The 18,032-nt window shown below is 37.8% G+C and overlaps 1 protein-coding gene across 1 annotated transcript; it reads left to right on the forward strand.

The window, feature by feature from the left end:
- The first annotated feature begins 588 nt into the window (after positions 1-588).
- On the forward strand, positions 589-15,527 carry LOC103776777 (probable global transcription activator SNF2L2). Its single transcript, XM_008944303.1, has 7 exons — positions 589-681; positions 2,499-2,716; positions 10,335-10,440; positions 11,276-11,377; positions 12,861-12,993; positions 14,531-14,673; positions 15,330-15,527. Exons 1-7 carry the CDS (start codon positions 589-591, stop codon positions 15,363-15,365), a joined length of 831 nt encoding a protein of 276 aa, XP_008942551.1. The 3' UTR covers positions 15,366-15,527.
- Positions 15,528-18,032: the final 2,505 nt, after the last annotated feature.

Below are 18,032 nucleotides of genomic sequence, written 5' to 3' on the forward strand. Positions count from 1 at the left end.
TAGTTTTTTGGTGGTAAAAAATTTGTCAAGGAAACAAAAGAAAAAAATATATTTTAGTTAAGTGAATACCAGTTTCCTGAAGGACAACAAAAAAAATGTTACCAAAATTAACAGAATGATAACTTGGTTTGGTTTGGGTTTTTTTTCTAGTTTCTTGGAAATCAGAATAGATTTTTTTTTTTTTTGTCTGTTTCAATAACCAAAACCTGATTGCTTCACTGCAGAGCAATAGGAATGCATTTTCTGTAATAAATTCATCTTTAAAATGCATGCAACCTATTTTAGTTTTTAAATCATATGTGAGATTGTTTAATAGTGCTATGATAATTAAAATGTTAACAAGAACCAGTAAATGCCCAGCTAAAAATCTAATCTGGATGCCTAGAATAATGAGGGGAGAAATATGATAAGTAGTTGTCAATATTAAAGCAGGCTGAAGGAGGAAGGCTTCGGGCCTTGTAGTAGGTAGAATGAAACAGCAGATTTGAGTATCCACAATCCTTTCAGTATTAAATTTTCAGTAAAATAAAATTACTTGTATATGAAAACATAGCCTTTCCCCAGCTCTCTTTTTTTACTGATCAGCTGATGAAGAGACTAGCAGCTCGCTGCTTTGCTGGCTTGTTAATTTTATCCCCACTAACTGTGATTTCCGATAGCCGGCCTGCTGATAGTGGTAAGGTAAATATCCTTTTTCATTGCCGTCTTGAAGATTCAGTAGAACTACATCACAGGCATGTGTAGGTGTGTAACACATCAAGAGTCGGTGTTCTCCGTTTTTCAATGTACAACTGAGTGCTTAAGGAGAGCAATGACATTAACTGTTGACAGCCTTGCATGCTGTATGTATTATTAGCTTTTCTGGCTTCCAAGATATGCAGAGAAATTTCCTTTTCTTAATCTTCGTTAGCTGCAGTGGTTTATAGTACGTGTCCTGCTTTAACCAAATGAATATTAATGAATTTGTGTGCAGGTTATGGGGTTTTTTTCTTCTTTTTCTTCCTAAACTCATCAGATCTCAAGCCTCCTTCATAGTGGTTATCTGAATACTGTGGAAGCATGATGTAAATTGTCTTTTGATTATTAAGGCCTAGTTTCAGGCTGTCCCTCAGGATTCTGTGTTCGTGTTTGTTCTGTGGATTTGCACGTCGGAGGATGCATAGGAAATGGATTTCAAAATCCCACTGGCGTTTTTAGCGTGCCAGGTTGTTTGTTGTTGTGCATCAGGTTTTGTTCACAAAACGTTTTTCAAGAGACATTGTGCACAATTGAGAAAAATTACGTCTAGGCTGTAATCACTCTTTTTATATTGATTGTTATGCTCACATGATCATAAATATTAGCCATGTTTGGTGCTGTGGAGAAATGAAGGTAATTGCCTTATGATTAGAGCTCTTTCAGCTGCGAGAAAAGATTGATTAGCATTTGCATGCACTCAAGGCAATATTGAGAGGCAAAAGGGACAAATATCAACATCAGTTATGTTCTGAGAAAACCTTAATCAGGAAGTCTTGTTTTAAGATTTCTTTTGTATTCTTTTTTCTTTTAATTTCAGTTACCTTATGACTCAGTATTTTTATTTCTTTTCTTCTGTTGGCTTTCCTAAATCAAGAAAAGTTCAGCTTCTTCCTTTATTGCATGGATCTGATAGTCAGTGTGTGAACAGATTCCCTTTATTTCTAGTGTAGGGTTTTGTAGCAATGTTTTTTTTTTATCCCTCTGCATAGTGCTGCTGGGTCTGGTTAAAAGCATACATCCAGGTAATGGAAACTAGTGTTCATTGTTTGTGACTGGGGGACGGAGGGGGGGAGGAGGGTTGGTTTGGGTTTTTTTGCAGGTTTTTTTGCATCCCATGTTTACAAGTGCTTTCTACAGTAAAACACTGTACTGTCAGTGCTTCTGCCTTAACTGTTGATTACTGTTCCAGAAGAAAATTATACATTTTGGAGATGGTTTTTTAACTCTTAGACGGTTTGGAACTTGCTTAAATTATTTGGAAGAGAAGTTGAGTCATTACTGCATAAAGTATCTGTGTGGTGTTTGTGTGCCCAAAGAACTGTATGTGATTTGGCTTTGGAAGCTGGGTGCAGTTTAGACTGTCCTGTTTGAAAACACGCAATGTCAAAGTCTGTTTTGCATGAAACTGCGTAAGCCAGAACTGCCACTGAAATGAACAAGTGTTTGTTGTACACTTACTGACACGGTAGCACAGGCCACTACTCTGTGTGAAACTGTGACTTGGTGTGGAATTCCAGGTTCAGAAAAGTACACGTCTGTTTAGGTGACAGTGGGATTCTTAGAACAAATTAACGCTCAGTGTTTGATTGCCAGTCACTCACTTACTTGTTGTACCCTTGTTTATAAATAAGCTGAACATTCAGTGTTGAATTTTCTGCATCCTGTGGGGTTGCATTTTTGTTTTCAAATGCAGTCTGTTATTTCCCTTTGCAGTATCTCTTTTGTTTAAAAATCATATTTTTTGAATCCATGATTATCAGGCAATTGAAGACGGTAATTTGGAAGAAATGGAAGAGGAGGTCCGTCTTAAAAAACGGAAGAGACGAAGAAATGTGGATAAAGATTCTGGGAAGGAGGATGGAGAGAAAGCAAAGAAAAGAAGAGGCAGACCTCCTGCAGAGAAACTGTCACCCAACCCACCCAAACTGACAAAACAAATGAATGCTATCATTGATACTGTCATAAACTACAAGGACAGGTGAGCTTGGAGATGGTCTCTCACTGTTGCACATGCTCTCTCCCTCTCTTGATCTCACTCTCTTTGTGATTTAATGGCTTTATTTTTATTTTCAGTCTAGAAGGATTTGCGGACACAGCATTTCTGAAAAGTAATTCCACTTAGGGCCTGATACTGTAAGTCTCAGCCTTTGTAGAGGGTTTTTTAAAGACCCATCTGATAGGAAGTTGCCAAAACACAAATACAAAAAGTAGGCATAGAGCTTCTGCTTAGAAATGAAGTCATTCTGCACAGGACGTGTGCTTAAGAAAATTTAGCGTGAGCAGGATTTTCCTTCACTTTAGTGGTAAGGTGTGTGCTAAGATCAGTCTTTTCATATACGTGGCTACAGTGTTATTAATAGGTCTCAGCAGGACGTAAATAACTGCCCCAAAAATGTAGTGCTCATATATCATGAGTGTATTCAGTTCACTGTGACTCTCAACTAACAGAACAGATGAGGAGGGAGAAGTGTTTAAAGTTCAGGTATTCCAGTCAGGGTCTTCAAGGAAGCGTCTTTTCATTTTGGATGCTGGCCCTTGAGCCTTCTGAAGTCAGGCACTTCTGATCAGGGCACCTGCTTCTCATTTTTAAAGTAGTAAAGCAAGTTCCATTAGCCTCCAGTAGGGCAAAGCTGCTTGTAGTAACTGATTGTTACTAGGGAAGTTAAAGATTTTTGCCTGTTGCTTGTGCCCTCAGAAGTTCATGTCTGACTCTGTCAAGCAATCTAACCACTGTACTGTGTGTAGTGACAAGGCATACTAGTCCCTCTCCCAGTAGCCTGTGTTTATGTAAGACGGAATTGGTTCTTACTTTAAAAAGTGTATGGAGCTATCTTCTGTTAGGAATTGCAAACACCTGTTAAGCTGAGCTCTTCAGCACAGGGAGCTATGCAGAAGAGTTCCAAGATCCTGTATTCTGATGGGGTTTTTTTGTGAGCTAGTATCAAACCACTGAGTCTTGTGAGAAGATGGGATAGAACAGAATTGCAAATTTAGAAATCAGAAAACTAGTATCTTAAAGTTTGAGTGTTAAGGTTGTTCCAGAGTTCAATGAATGTTTTCAGGATTTGTAGCTTTAGAACTAAGTAGAGTTTAAGCGTTGGAACCCTTCAGTTTTTGTTGTGGTTCATGTTTGTTCAGCTCTGGGCTTTTGTATTTGTGAAGGCAATTGGGGCAAGTATAGAGGGACAGGTTAATTGAAAGAAAAGTAGGCCATGAGCTTTATCTGGGGAAAAAAAAGTTTCTTCCTGTACTTAGTATTTGAATGCTTAAAATCATTGTCTTTAGCTTAAATTTTCAGTGCTAATAGATGTTTCATTTCTACTCTGAGTGAAAACAAGGGAAAAGATGTAACTCAACTCACTGTTCAGAAAGGAACTCTTAAAATTGGAAAGAAGATGCCACTGAAGTTCTTGAAGAATTGGTTTTGGCATAGATAATGATCTATTATTAATGTATATTGAAAAATGAGGCGTGTCCTAACCAAAATCTGAAGTTTTAACGTAGCAATATTGAGGTGATATTCGTGGAGGACTGAGCACAGTTAAGTCTGGAGAAAAAGAGCTGTCATGAAATGCAGTACCTCAGAGTGCATTATAATGTACTTACAGACTAAAAATAGGAAATATTTGAGTTGGAAACACATCGTGTGGTCCTGACAGAGAGAGAATGACCTGAGCAAAGAAATTATTGACCAAAGCTAACGACAAGCCATCAGTATTGTCTAGCCATGAGAAGAGTCTGACTCTGATATTATTGCCTGTGTGGATGAGGAAATAATTTATGTGTATGCCATTATATCTGACACCATTAGTGCTTTTGAGTTGCTGTATGTAGTACATGTACAAGTACTTTTCTACTCAAGAAGTACTAGTTTACACTGATACAAGTGTAAATAATTATTTCAGTGATAAGTAGCATGGAAGAGTCTTGCAAGATGAAACAGGTTGGTTTGAGAGTGAAAAATGATTGCTTTCAATAAATTCACCTGAGAACGAAGGGAAGCATAAACACAGGAAGAATGTAGGAATATGTGAAACACAGGATAGTGATCACGAGGTTATATGAGTGTGAACATTTATGAATACATTTAAGTTATTAACTTAAGAGTTCTGGAACCTTTCCATATGAAATAGTGAAGCAGAAATACCTAGATAGATTTGGGCTTTGTTCCTTGACTTTAAAACTTCTATATGATTATTTACAGTAGCAACCCTAGTTTCAAGGACCTTGGAAACACCCTTCTGGTTACACTGTTGATACTGATTTTGCAGTGTACAGCGTATGTGCCATTTTTGCAGACTCAGTTTGCAGTACTACACTACGTTTTAATCTCAGATTTTTGTTGCAATTATTTCAAATACTTCATATTTTTACAATGTATGTAAAACACCTGTTGAGAAGAGAGCAGAGTTGAAATGCCTCAGTCCAGCATTATTGTCTCATTTTTTCTCAGTTTTGATGCTTTTAATCTGTCTTCCCTTTCCTTTAGAATTAGGATTGCCCACAGGAATGAATAATGATATGTGTAATATGTATGTTATGTTTTAAGAATGCAAGATCAGTTTGTGTCCAGCTTAAATGCTTCAGCCTTTTGAAAGCAGGGGCAGTTTTACTGGAGATAGATGTTCTTTCCAGAGTAATGGATTTGTCTGCCAAATTGATCCCCAGATGCTGATTTTGCATCATACACATGAAGGCTTAGTCCGCTAAACTATCTTTTTCCCTGTGTGAATGTTTTCCTTTATTTTTTATTTCAGAGGAAGGCAAACTTTTAAGTGCAGCTTCCCTTTCCTGATTGTTAAAATCAAGTGGGGAAAAAGAATGATACTTAATACTTTGTAATCCTTCGGCTTCCTTACAAATCCACTGTCCTTTTCTGCCTTACATCAGAGTTAGATTAGGTGGCAGTTTGATACTGCTGCTAGTTTGCGTTAGGTTTGCTTAGATAGCAACAGCTGGCTTCAAGAGTCCCAGCTGATAGATCTATTCCATACAGTGATTTTCATTTGTGATCTACCTGCTTTATGCTCTGTGAGACTTAAAGTAAGAACATGCATGGTGTACCTGTTAACAGCATATAGCCTCCTCCCCATAGCATGTGGGCGTTGACCACATTCTAATAAAGCTGGTAAGAAAATCGTGGGGTGGGGTTGTTGTGCCCTGACCATGTTTCCTGCTTGGCAAGAAATTTCCCCTGTGGTCTTAGCATTTGTATCTGTGGTGCTTAGCATTTTGATCACTGCATCATTAAAGCCAAAATGTTTAAAACGTGCCACAGTATTCTAATTTTGTGAAGACCTATCTCAGGGAGAGAGTATTTTTCTCTATATGTGAAATGGATTTTATTCAGGGTATTTCAGCTGTTTTATCAAGTTGTGAGTTTTTAACTGTTGCAAAATGGTGAGTAATGTAATTAGCTCTTACTAATCTAACTTGTAATTAATTATACCAGTCAGTACTCTTGAGTATTCAAACATGCACAGCAAATAATTCTTATTTATAGCCAAGCCAGAGTTATGGAGTACACAGCCATATGTCAAAACCAGGAATTATATTTTTAAGTATTTTTACCCACTTTCATTTCAATGATTCAAACAGGCCCACTATGTATATTACTTCAGTTAGTTCTAAAAAGGAAGAACCACCAAATACATTTAACGAAAATTAATCATCTCCCTGCATAGCTGGGTTACTCTTGGAATCTGTTAAATACAGAGGAACTACCTCACTGTGTAAGCCCTTTTAATTCTCCTTTCCCCCCACCCCCTTTTTTTTTCAAAGAATGTCCTTGTGTGTTGCTTTTGAGTAGGAGGTGTACTTTGCACCGTGATTCTGTTTGTGACCGCTCTGATTAGAGCAAGAGTGCAGAACTCTTCATTCTACCCACTCTAAACTGGATTTCAGTGTTTATTAAAAGTGTGAAATTGGCCAGGAATACAAGAAGGTCTTGCAGTTTCAGCTTCATAGTTGTCTCTCCTTTTGATTCCAAAGAAGAAAGGGTGCTGATAGCACTAATACTTTTGACAGGTCAGTGGTGGCTGGCCACGTACTGCCGAGGAAAACAAATAGACGAAAGGAGCCTCATACAAATGAGGTCTAATTCTTCCTGCATTTAATTCCACTGAAGATTGTACTGACTAAATGGGTGGAAATATGTGCTTGTGTGCACTTTAAGCAATTTAACAAACATGAAAGAAAATCAGAAGTGACGAGTACAAATATTTTTCTAAGCAGAAATATTTTTTTTTAATGAGCAGTATTTCTTAATGGTTTTTAACTTACACAGCAAGCAAGTTATTTTTTATGTAAGCATGCATAAGGACTACCATGTTGAGCTGTTGCTGATGCAGTAGCAGCGCACTGTCACAGTTCTTTCACAGTCAGATCTTTTAATTTATTCTGGTCTTTTTTCCCTTCAGCATATATCCTCCTAGTTGCTAGGCAACCATAAGTGATTTTTACTGCGCATGATTTTTATGTGGTAGTTGTTGTGGTTATTATTTTCTAATTACAAACGTGGGGACAAGGATTAAAATCAGAGCTGCATTAATAATTACTGATTTTCTCGTGTTGCATCCACCACACAGCCATGTGAGATTTTTTAAGAAAAGATCACATTAATTTATAGTATAGATGCACATATACAAAGGGAGCAGAAGATAGTGTTTCTTTGTGAGAGGAGGTTCTATAAAAAGGTTGGAATGGAATAATCTGTTAGTGATGTGAGTAGACAAAATCAGGCACTAGTCTTCTGTCTGTTGCATATTTCATGCCAGTAATGTTTTTTTTTTTCCACAAACAAATGATTCTCAGTAATTAATTATATTGAGCAAAAGCTTGAAGGTTTTCTATGTAATTCTTATTTTAACAGAGTGAACAAATAACAGTTGGCTAGATTTATGTCTTTGAAATTGGATGTTGTTAGTTAATACTTAACTATTGTTATATTTTTAATATCAAATAAAATATAAGGTTGGGAGTGTGTATGTAAAAAGAGGAAAAAAAATATATATAGCCATGAGATAAAAAGCTCTATCATCATCAGGAGCTTTTTAAATAGGATAAATATTACAGAATCACAGATTGGCTATGGTTAGAAAGAACTTTTAAGATTGAGTCCAACCATTATCTGTCTCTACTAGGGCAGTCTCCACCATATCCCTCTGCACCCCATCTAGATGGCTTTTAAATACATCCAGGGATAGTGGTTCAACCACTTCTCTGGGAAGCCTGTTCCAGTCTTTGGTAACTCTTTTGGTGTAGAAGTTTTTCCTGGTGTCTAACCTAAACCTTTGATCTCGGCTGCTGCTGTGAGTGTGCAACACTTCCCTTTATGAACAACAACAAAAAAAACAGGTCTCAATTGCAAAGAGGTAGAAACACATGTTAATTTAGTCAGTTTTGTAGCGTGTCGTTAATGCATCGCTTTTCCTTGTGTTGCTTCCAGTTTCTCTTTGAGAGAGCACTCTGAGATAAAGACGAGTTCTGTCCTGCAGCATGACATAGCCACTTGCATAGATCATTAGCAGGATTGGTGCCTTCACATCCATACCATAAACACCTCCCACTGTGACAGGGGAACTATGAAAGTAATGGATTTGTTCCTCTAGTGTGAATCAGTATCGAAGGAGATGGGAGGTGCAGTGGCCTGACTTTCACAATTACCTGCTGGCTGGAGAGAAATAGTAAGACTTGGGTTGCAATTATCTGCTAATTTAATGGTTTCCTCTATTTTAATAACAGGGTGCTTCCCAAATAAATTGGATCTATTGGTTAAATTGCTAGTAACTGCCTGAAGTGTGAGATGCAAGTGGTTTGTCAGGGTATCTACTCCAACAGTTGTGCGGGGTAGTTAGACTTCACTGTCACCTTCCCTGACAGAGATGTCAGGTACCTCACCTTGTCTCACCATGCAGCAGCAGCACACAGAAGAGCATTCACACATGTGTCATAATTTTGCTGTAATTTAGGAGACAGACTGGCAGTTACTGCTAAGCAGGTAGAGGGGAATGGCTTCTGCTGCTAAAACTCAAACAGAAGTTGTCAGGATGAGACAGAGCCTTTTGGTTTTTAGGTTGGCATTGGATGGAAGACTACTCTAGCTGCCAGTTGGTGCCCAGAATATTGGTTGAACAACACTGATTAGCAAGCTGTGATTAGATCAGTTACATTATTGTCCTCTCTGATGCAAGGTGTATAAGGAGCAGCAGTGTCCCAGGACTAAACTGAGAACAGTAAGAAATCTTGGATTAGGTGAGCAACAGCTATTTAGTTAATGAGGAAAACCTGTTCACTCCTACTTGTTCATTGGTCTGTCAGGTCTGTAAGAAATGTACTATGTCCTCAAATTCTCATGCTATTTCAGACGTTTGGAAATGCCTAAGACATGGTAGGCATTCGTGATTTTAATAAAGGGCAGAGCTGTTCTGTGCTTTTTATCAGCCTTGTCCTCCATGGCAGAATTGTCTCAGTTAACTTTTGGTTCAGCATTAATTTAATGTGTCTGATAAGATCCCACACCACTGTGGAGGGTGGCTGGAAGAGAGAAGTTCAGGTGGAGATCAGGACTTGGCAGCCTTCTTCCCCAGCTCCTCTGAAGGTTGGTGTCTCTGAGTTACCATCCAAAGATGCAGATGAGAAAGAGAGCTCTTTTTTAGTAGCTGTGGCAAAAGGAAGCATGTGAATGTGGGCTGGGAGGTGCTTGTGAATACTGTGTGGAATGAATTACAGTTCCTCTCAGCAGAGGTTTGTTCTGCTCCTTTGTCTGTGAGAATAATGAGACACACACAGGGACAAAAAACAAACAAACAAACAAAACTACAACAAAGTGCCATCAACAGATTTCTTATGTCATCAACATACGACTTATCTGAGAAGTTGCAAAGAGGAAGATTTTGTAAAAAGCCTCAACTTGAAACTGTTAAAATAGCTATTAATAAAAGATGAAAAAATGGGAAGTCTGGAAATCTTAGAACTTCTGTACACTGGTAAGTGATAGGCGATGTTCCTGGAGTATGAGAAATTTTTAGCTAACCCATCGCTTTGTTTCAGATGACTGAAGTACAGATGACAGTAGTGATTTTCGCAGAAACCTAACAGTCATTAATGGAAGTCAATAATTTTTTGTTGTTGTTGTGACCTCTAGTTAGCCTGGTGGCAATCAGCATTTGATATAGTGGAAATCAGTATGAATAAATGGTTTGCTATGAAGAGGCAGTTGAAAACAACTGTAAAACAACCAAAAAGGAGATAAACTTATACTAACAGGAGAAAAGGGTAATACTGTACTCGGCAAACCACTATGGAATGAAGATTCAAATAATGATCCTGCTTCCATAAAGCCTCCTTACGCATATGATCCTATAACAGTGATGGTATGTTAGGACAACAGCACATACGATACATCTTAATTTGTAAAATAATTCTCTGTAGCAAATGAAAAAAATCAGAGCGGGGTTCAATTTCTAATTCATTGAAAGAAAAACTTGTGATTTAATTTTTTTTCTTCCTTACGACTAGATTGTATGTGTGAATGTTTTTTTTTGTGAGAAAGCTGTAGTAATTCTTTGCATGATACATTTGTTTTTCTCCAACAGTTCCGGACGGCAGCTGAGTGAAGTCTTCATTCAGCTCCCATCTAGGAAAGAGTTACCAGAGTATTACGAATTGATTAGGAAGCCAGTGGACTTCAAAAAGATAAAGGTAAGAACGTTTTTTGGAAGTGGAGATTCCTATATTTCTTCTTATAGTGCCTGTACCTGTATTTGTGGCTTTGATTTTAAACTTTGTTAAACACCTTGTTAGAAATTTTGTGTGCTGTATATTGCAATATACAGTACACAATACAAACTGGAATTTCAAAGTCAAATCAAAATGTAGCAGTCTGACCCGAATGACACTTAGAATAATTGAACCGTTCTGGTTGGAAGAGACCTTCAAGATCATCAAGTGCCACAGTTAGACTTGCAGAGATGACATCTCATTTTTTTTTCAAAAACCTAATACTGAGTCTATAAGCACATCTTCAGTAAAAACACAGTGTTGGGAAGGCTTAATGGTTCTAGAAGATTGTAGTCGTCCATAAACTAGCATCCCATCCTGAAACAGCCAGGTCAGATCCAAACACAGTTTGGCACATGGGATTTAGGCAGGTTGTTGCATGATAGGTGATGTTATAACTCTTATGACTTTCATTTGTGTCATAGCTTAGTTTGTCTATGTGCTATAAAGAAGAAACTGGAACTTCTTTCACCAAAAGGTCTCAATTTCTGTTACTTTGTCCCTTCCAGTTCACATAGCAATTGCTTAATTTTTACTCTATTACCCTGGTGTGGTTTTATGAGTAATACGTTAACACTATGTTTTTAGACTTACTTTGGTTTAAACAGACATTTATTTTGATGCTTAGATAAAATTTTTTAAAAAAAACTTTTTAATGTGTTGAAATCCATACTGATTTGGTGTCATGTTTGCTGTTTTTTCTTTCTGTACCACTGTTCATCCATACTTCTCTGAATTTCCTCAACAAATGCAACAGGAAAGGATTCGCAACCATAAGTATCGGAGTCTTGGGGATTTGGAGAAAGATGTCATGTTGCTGTGTCACAATGCTCAGACATTCAATTTGGAGGGATCACAGGTCTGAATGAACCACTCATGTTAAACATACAGGTTTCCCTTACCTAATGTTTTCAGTGCTTATAGACTGTTATATTGTGTATATAAACCCTGTGTTTTAATTCTTACTTTGAATAGAGAAAAATGCCTAGGTTCTTAGAATCATTCAGAATTCACTGGAGGCAGCTGCAGCATGTGCATGCAGAGAAACTAGTTTTGGCTCTAATTCTGAGATCATTTTTGTCCAATCTGTGTTTAGTTTAGAGCAGCTGTAAGACTGTTGAACCCATGGTAAAAGGTAGCACAAGTAGAGTGGTAGAGCTTGGGTTTACCACAGTTCATGATTGAAGGAGCAGATATGACAGTACAGCTGGAGGAAATGTTGAGGAAATACTTTGTAGTGAGCTCTTCAGTTCTGCTAATGGAAGATACAAATTCAAGGTTTGTCCAGCAGTAAAGCTTTGTGGATGAAAATAGTCTAGAGAGAGACTATATAGTCTCTCAACTCTCTGGTAATTTGTTTTTATTTTTAGAAATTTTTGTTGTTGTTGTTAATAGTGAAAGAGTAGTGTCCATTTCAAAAGATAGTAATAATAAATCCTAGATGAGTCTTAGAGGTTTAGGGTGCAAAATCTCACCTCAGACAGATACTTCACACACATGAATGTGGTCAGTGCTGTGAATTCAGAATGGGACACTGACACAAAAGGGAAGACTACAAAATCTGGATGACAAATAAGAGATGTCTCACAATACACTGAAACATACTCTTAGAAGATTGTTTTTGCAGATGAGGTACAAGTAGTGTGATGTAAATACAACATTGAATTGAAACAGAGAACATGAGGACAACTCCTGTAATGTACAAGAGAAAAAAAATGTTAAAAGAAACCTAAGTAAAAGTAAGCTGAAGGCTGATGCTGCCAATACTAATGCATCCTTCAAAATCGTAAACATTTCTGATTAGCATTAGCTAAACTGTGGAGTTCAAATCAAAATTTGAGAACTAAAAATGAGCACGCACGTAATTACAGAGGATTGTTGAATAGAGCTCATAATTTTGTGATTATTTTTGCTGTCTAGCAACAGGAAATGTTTTCTGTAACATGTACATGCAGTGATTCTACTGTCTTTTGTTATATGGAAACAACCTTTACATAAATCAGCTGAAGAATATTTTCCTAATAAAAATAATGATGAAAGGATGTGTGGGACAAAATTTTGCTGCATGTCCAAATGTGGTAATGTTAAGAAAACCACTCTTAACTGGACATTTTAGATGTAATGCATTTTAACAATAGTATTTTTTCTGGCTCACTATTGACAGATTTCTTCATTTAGAGCATGAAAACTTAATGCTGGCATTTCTTGTAAAATTCATTGCTACTTAGTATTTGAAAAGGCTGTATACTCTTGAGTTTCCTCTGGAAATTAAGGTGTATGCTGTAAATTCTTGATATTGTTTGACTTTACAGTTCTGACATAGGTTTGTATTCATTATGTAGATCTATGAGGATTCCATTGTTCTTCAGTCTGTGTTCAAAAGTGCACGACAGAAGATTGCCAAGGAGGAGGAGAGCGAGGATGAAAGCAATGATGATGAAGATGAGGAAGAAGAGGAGGAATCAGAGTCAGAATGTGAGTCCCCAGCTAAATGCTGAAAAGAAAGTACATCTGGGGATGGAAGGGGAGATCTTCCCGTTTTACATGGAGACTGATCATAAGGTTCTGTTTTCCATTGGTGAAAGTAACTTAGTTTACTGCTTAACATTCAGCTTAAGGCTTTTGGCTGTATGTTGTAGCTATACCTTTTAGAGTATAGTAAACTAGTTTTCAGCCAGAAACAAATCACAGAGGTGCTGCATGGAAGCAGATCTGACTGGCCATGAGTGTTGATAAACCCTTCTGGTCTTGTTCATGTTATTTGTTAATAAAAACACCTGTAAAGGCTAGATACAGTCTTTATCTGTGGGTGGTCAGCCTTCAGGCATTATGTTGTTGTTATTGTTTAGACCCAGCCAGGAGCTGTGCACCATGTGGCCACTCACTCACCCCAGTCTGCACCACGGGATGGGAAGGAGAATAGAGGGAAGAGGGCAATACCCTGTGGGCTGAGATAAGGAGAATTTAATGGAACAACACAAGAGGAGAAGAAAGGACAGTAATAACAATAACAGTAATGAAATAATATATAAAATGAGTGATACAAAATGCACTTACCACCTAGAGCTGGACCGAAGTTCTCATGACAGAGACCATGCACCCTGCCCAGCCTGCCCTGTGTCCTCATACAGTGGGCGTGATGTCAGGATGGCATCGAGTATCCCATTGGCTGGTTTGGTTGCCTGTCCTGGCTGTGGCCCCTCCCAGCTTCTGGTGAAAGTTGACCCTATTCTAGACAAACCCAGGATGCATATAAAACCCGTTGCTTGGTTAAGAACCAGAAGATGTTGCAAATACGCTTCTGTGTGACAAGGACTAAGTGAAACTCCATTTCAGAAGCATCAGGTGACACTCATTCACTTAAATACATAGTAAGAGTGAAAAAGGAGGGATCCCATCATTCCACTGTATCCCACCCAGTACATCTACCCATATTCACCAGGTACACCATCTGTTTGGTCACAGAAGCTGTAGTACTTGGCAACTACTCTTCCACATGTGTCACACAGGTGTGCAAAGCATGCAACTCTAGCAGTTCATTTGGAAATGAGTGGATATTCTGGAATCACAGTTTTAACATGTTCTTCAGAAAGGTGTCAACTGAAGATTTGCCAGTCACCTTCACAAAGCATTTCTGTAGTTTTAAAATTTTAAAATTGTGTGTTTGTACAAAGGATGTACATTTCTTTGTGGAAAAAAAAAAAAATTTTTAGTTGTGTATCATCTCACAGGACCATATATGACCTATAGACAGCATATGTTCTGAGAATAAAAAAGAAGATGGTCAACTTAAAGCTATTGCTTATGGTTTAATGCAAATTATTGTTAAAACAATGAAGAAGTAGAAAAATGGAAGCAAATAGCCTTGCTTCATTGTTCCGTAGTTCAGGTAAAGAACAGAAGGGAACACCTTTTCAGGCTGCTGCCACAAGTGGGTGAGTTTCCATGAAAAGAGGCATTCAAGGTTTATAATCAAAAGCTACATTCATGCATACTGTTAAACTTTTTACAGCAAAATCGGTGAAAGTCAAAATCAAGCTAAGCAAGAAGGATGAAAAAAGTCGGGAGAAAGGAAAAGGCAAGAAGAGGCAGAGCCGAACAAAAGCCAAGCCTGTCGTGAGTGATGATGATAGTGATGAGGATCAAGATGAAAATGTAAGTTCTGCTCAGTGAGACTGTGGAAGTGCTTGCAGTGATTGCGTCTCTGCCCTGTCCTGCTTGCCGTCAGAATTCTCAACTACTCATGCTTAAGCACATTTTTAATCTATATTGATCATTTTGAGGGAATTGTTGCAGGGGTTTTAGTTGTATCTGGGTGTGCTTACGAGATCTGATCCTAGTGCTGAAAGACAAGAAGTCTTAAGAAGTTTAGAGCTTATTTTCCTGGAGCTGTTTGTACTTTCATTAATCTTTAAACCTCATGGTCTGTTTGCTTTTGTCCACAGATGAAAAACGCTTAGCTTGATTTTTCTGTTTTTTTTCGGTGAGTGGTTCTACTATCGCAACAAATTAAAACAGATCTCTTCCTAGTTGTTTTAAAATTTCCTAGTTGTTCCTTAGGGAGAAAGAAAGATCTGCTGTCTCCTGACTTTGTGTCTCTCCTTCTCTAAAGAAGTCTACAGCAATTAAATGTCATGAAAGAGAATTATCAGATAATGTAGTAGCTTTCTTAAGGCTCTCTTGATTTGCCAATTTACTTGTCATTTTTTCTTCTTTTTACTTTCTTTTATTTTTTTTTTTTCCTTCTTTAACAAATTCCACAGAATAGCTGGCAAAGAATTTCTGACTTGTCTTGTGTCTCTTACCTCTAGGACCAGTCGGAAGCAAGCGGAAGTGATGATGAGTGATCCATAGGGTTTATTTTCTTGGCAGAACTGACCCTTTTCCCTTCTCTTCTCCCTTCTCCTATTTTACACCCAGTGAATTCATTTTGTCAAATAGACATTGGGTTGTTTCTGTGTTCTCATTCTCTATAAATTAGCTTTAGGATAGTGCTAGACAAACGTATGATATCATAGTGTAAAAAATTTAAAAAAAAAAAAAAAAAAAAAAAGTAACATATTGTGACCAAACGGGCCTCAAAAGATTTCAAAAAATCAAAACAACAACAACAGAAAAGCTTTTGATGGAAAATATGAGTTGATAGTCTATTTCTATGCGCTGGTTTTAACTTGACAATGGTCCTATTGTGCCTGGTCATTTGAGGGGATGTTTTCCAGTGGCATATGAAAGACAAAAAAAAAATAAAAAAATAAAAAAAAAATAAAAAAAATTTTGTAGCATTGATAACCAGAAAAAGCCATTAAAAAGCCACTGGTTATTTTACTTTTCATCAGGCAGTTTTCAAAGTTTTTATTTGTTCTGTATGGTTTTTTTACACTGTGGTACATATATGCAACCTTGTTTAATAGCTTATAAGTGTACAGTAGTTAGAATTCATCCGCCGTGTCCCATATACGTTTTTCCACTTTACGCTTGACGATCTTTAGAAAAATGCTTTTTGAATTGTATCAAATTTATGTCTACTGTAAACTTTGCTTAACTTTTTTTTCCTTGATTAAAAAAGTTGGGTTAAAAAACCGCTATTGAATATTGCAATCTATATAGTGTAATGGATGGCTTCTTTCATCAGACTTATCTTCTATGTTACCAATGTGGTTTATCACCTTTTCCCTAAAGTGTACTTAATCTTTGCTTTCTTTGCACAATGTCTTTGGTTGCAAGTCATAAGCCTGAGGCAAATAAAATTCCAGTAATTTTGAAGAATGTAGTGTTGGTGCTTTCCTAATAAAGAGGCAATTTAGCTCAATAGATGCGGCCTTGTGTTACAAGTTCCACAAAAATCTTTTTATAGTAGGAATGAAAGGGCAGGAACGTCTCCTGTAGAGAGGTCCACTGTGGTCTGTCATGAATGTAAAATACAAACTCATTCAAATAGCCTGGAAGTATCTTCAGAGATGGATAGGAAACACACAGTACCTTGAATTAAAAGTGTATTTCATTCCTAATTCTGATTGAAGGGACTAAGCAATAAAATAAACATTTCTTTTTCTTTCAGGAAATATATGTCAGTAAGCTTCAGTGGGCATGCATACAATTAGTTATGCAGGCAGTCAGCCTGCCTATTTTGTGTATTATCTTGAGGTATCAGGGTATCATTTCTCAGTATGTGTCTACATCATATCTCTTTATACCGCTTTGCAGTATGTTAACTGCTTCAGATTCTTTTAGCTCAGTTGAAAAGGGATTTTTAAACTGATCTGGTGGGCATTTGTGCGTATTAGCCCTGCACTGAGCTAGTCACCTTTGCTTGGTTATAGCACCTTCAACCATATCATTCCTCATGTGTGTCCTGGCTGAATGGAAGACCTGGGGTGCGTTAGGAGTAGTGTTGCCAGCAGGCACAGGGAACTCCACTCCCCTCTACTCAGCACTGGTGAGATGTATCTGGACTGCTTTGTCTGGTGGTGAGCTGCCCAGGAAGAGAGACATGGGCATATTGGAGCAAGTCCAGCAAAGGGCCACTAAGGTGTATATGACGTGTAAAAGGAGACTGAGGGAGCTGGGGCTATTCAGCCTGGAGAAGACTCAAAGGCAGCTTACCAATGTGAACAGGTGTCTGAAGGGGGGGTGCAAAGAAGACAGAGCTGGACTCTTTGCAGTGGTGCCCAGTGGCAATGGGCACAAACTGAAACACAGGAGGTTCTCTGAACATCAGGAAACACTTTTTTTACTGTGAGAGTGACCAAGCCCTGGCACAGGTTTCCAAAGAGGTTGTGCCATCTCCCTTATTGGAGATACTCAAAAGCTGTCTGGGCAGCAAGCTGTAGGTGGCTCTGCTTGAGCAGGGGGTTTGGACCAGATGACCTGCAGAGCGTCCCTGCCAACATCAGCTGTTCTGTGATTCTGTGATGGGGTTTAGTTTGGTTTGCAGAAGCTTCCTGTCTTTGGTGATGCTTTCACAAGACCACATATAATGAACTAAGTCTACCAACCCATTATGCAGGACAAGAAACATCTGGCAGTAGAATTCTGTCACTGCTGGTGCAGACTGGATCTAAACTGGCAACTTAGATTAAAAGACACAATATCATGCTACGCATCCCCAGAGTGCCTGATGACTGTGCAATGACCCAGTTTATTTTTCAAGAACTTATTATTTACAGATGAGTGCTTGGCTGGAGAATAAAAATTAACTGAGAAGACCCAACATTTCTATTAAAAATGAAAGTAACTTTCTTTAGTCTATCATTATATGCCATATAAGGATACTAATTTGCATGGAGAAATACATTTGAATTCTGTGCTGTGGTTTTTTTCATGTTGAAGTAATTTCAAAATATTTTCATTTCTCTTCTGATTTGGTAGATAAAATACAATTATTTTTATCATTAGATTAAAACTGATTTATGACTGTCAAGTCATGCCTGTGCGTCCACTGCAGTTGGTCCTGCTGTTCTGCTTGGGATTTGAATTTGTTTCTACCAAGAGTAATTTTTTTAATTGTTACCTTT

This window comes from Merops nubicus, unplaced genomic scaffold, assembly GCF_000691845.1.
Source record: "Merops nubicus isolate BGI_N331 unplaced genomic scaffold, ASM69184v1 scaffold9497, whole genome shotgun sequence".
NCBI classification, from domain to species: Eukaryota; Metazoa; Chordata; class Aves; order Coraciiformes; family Meropidae; genus Merops; species Merops nubicus.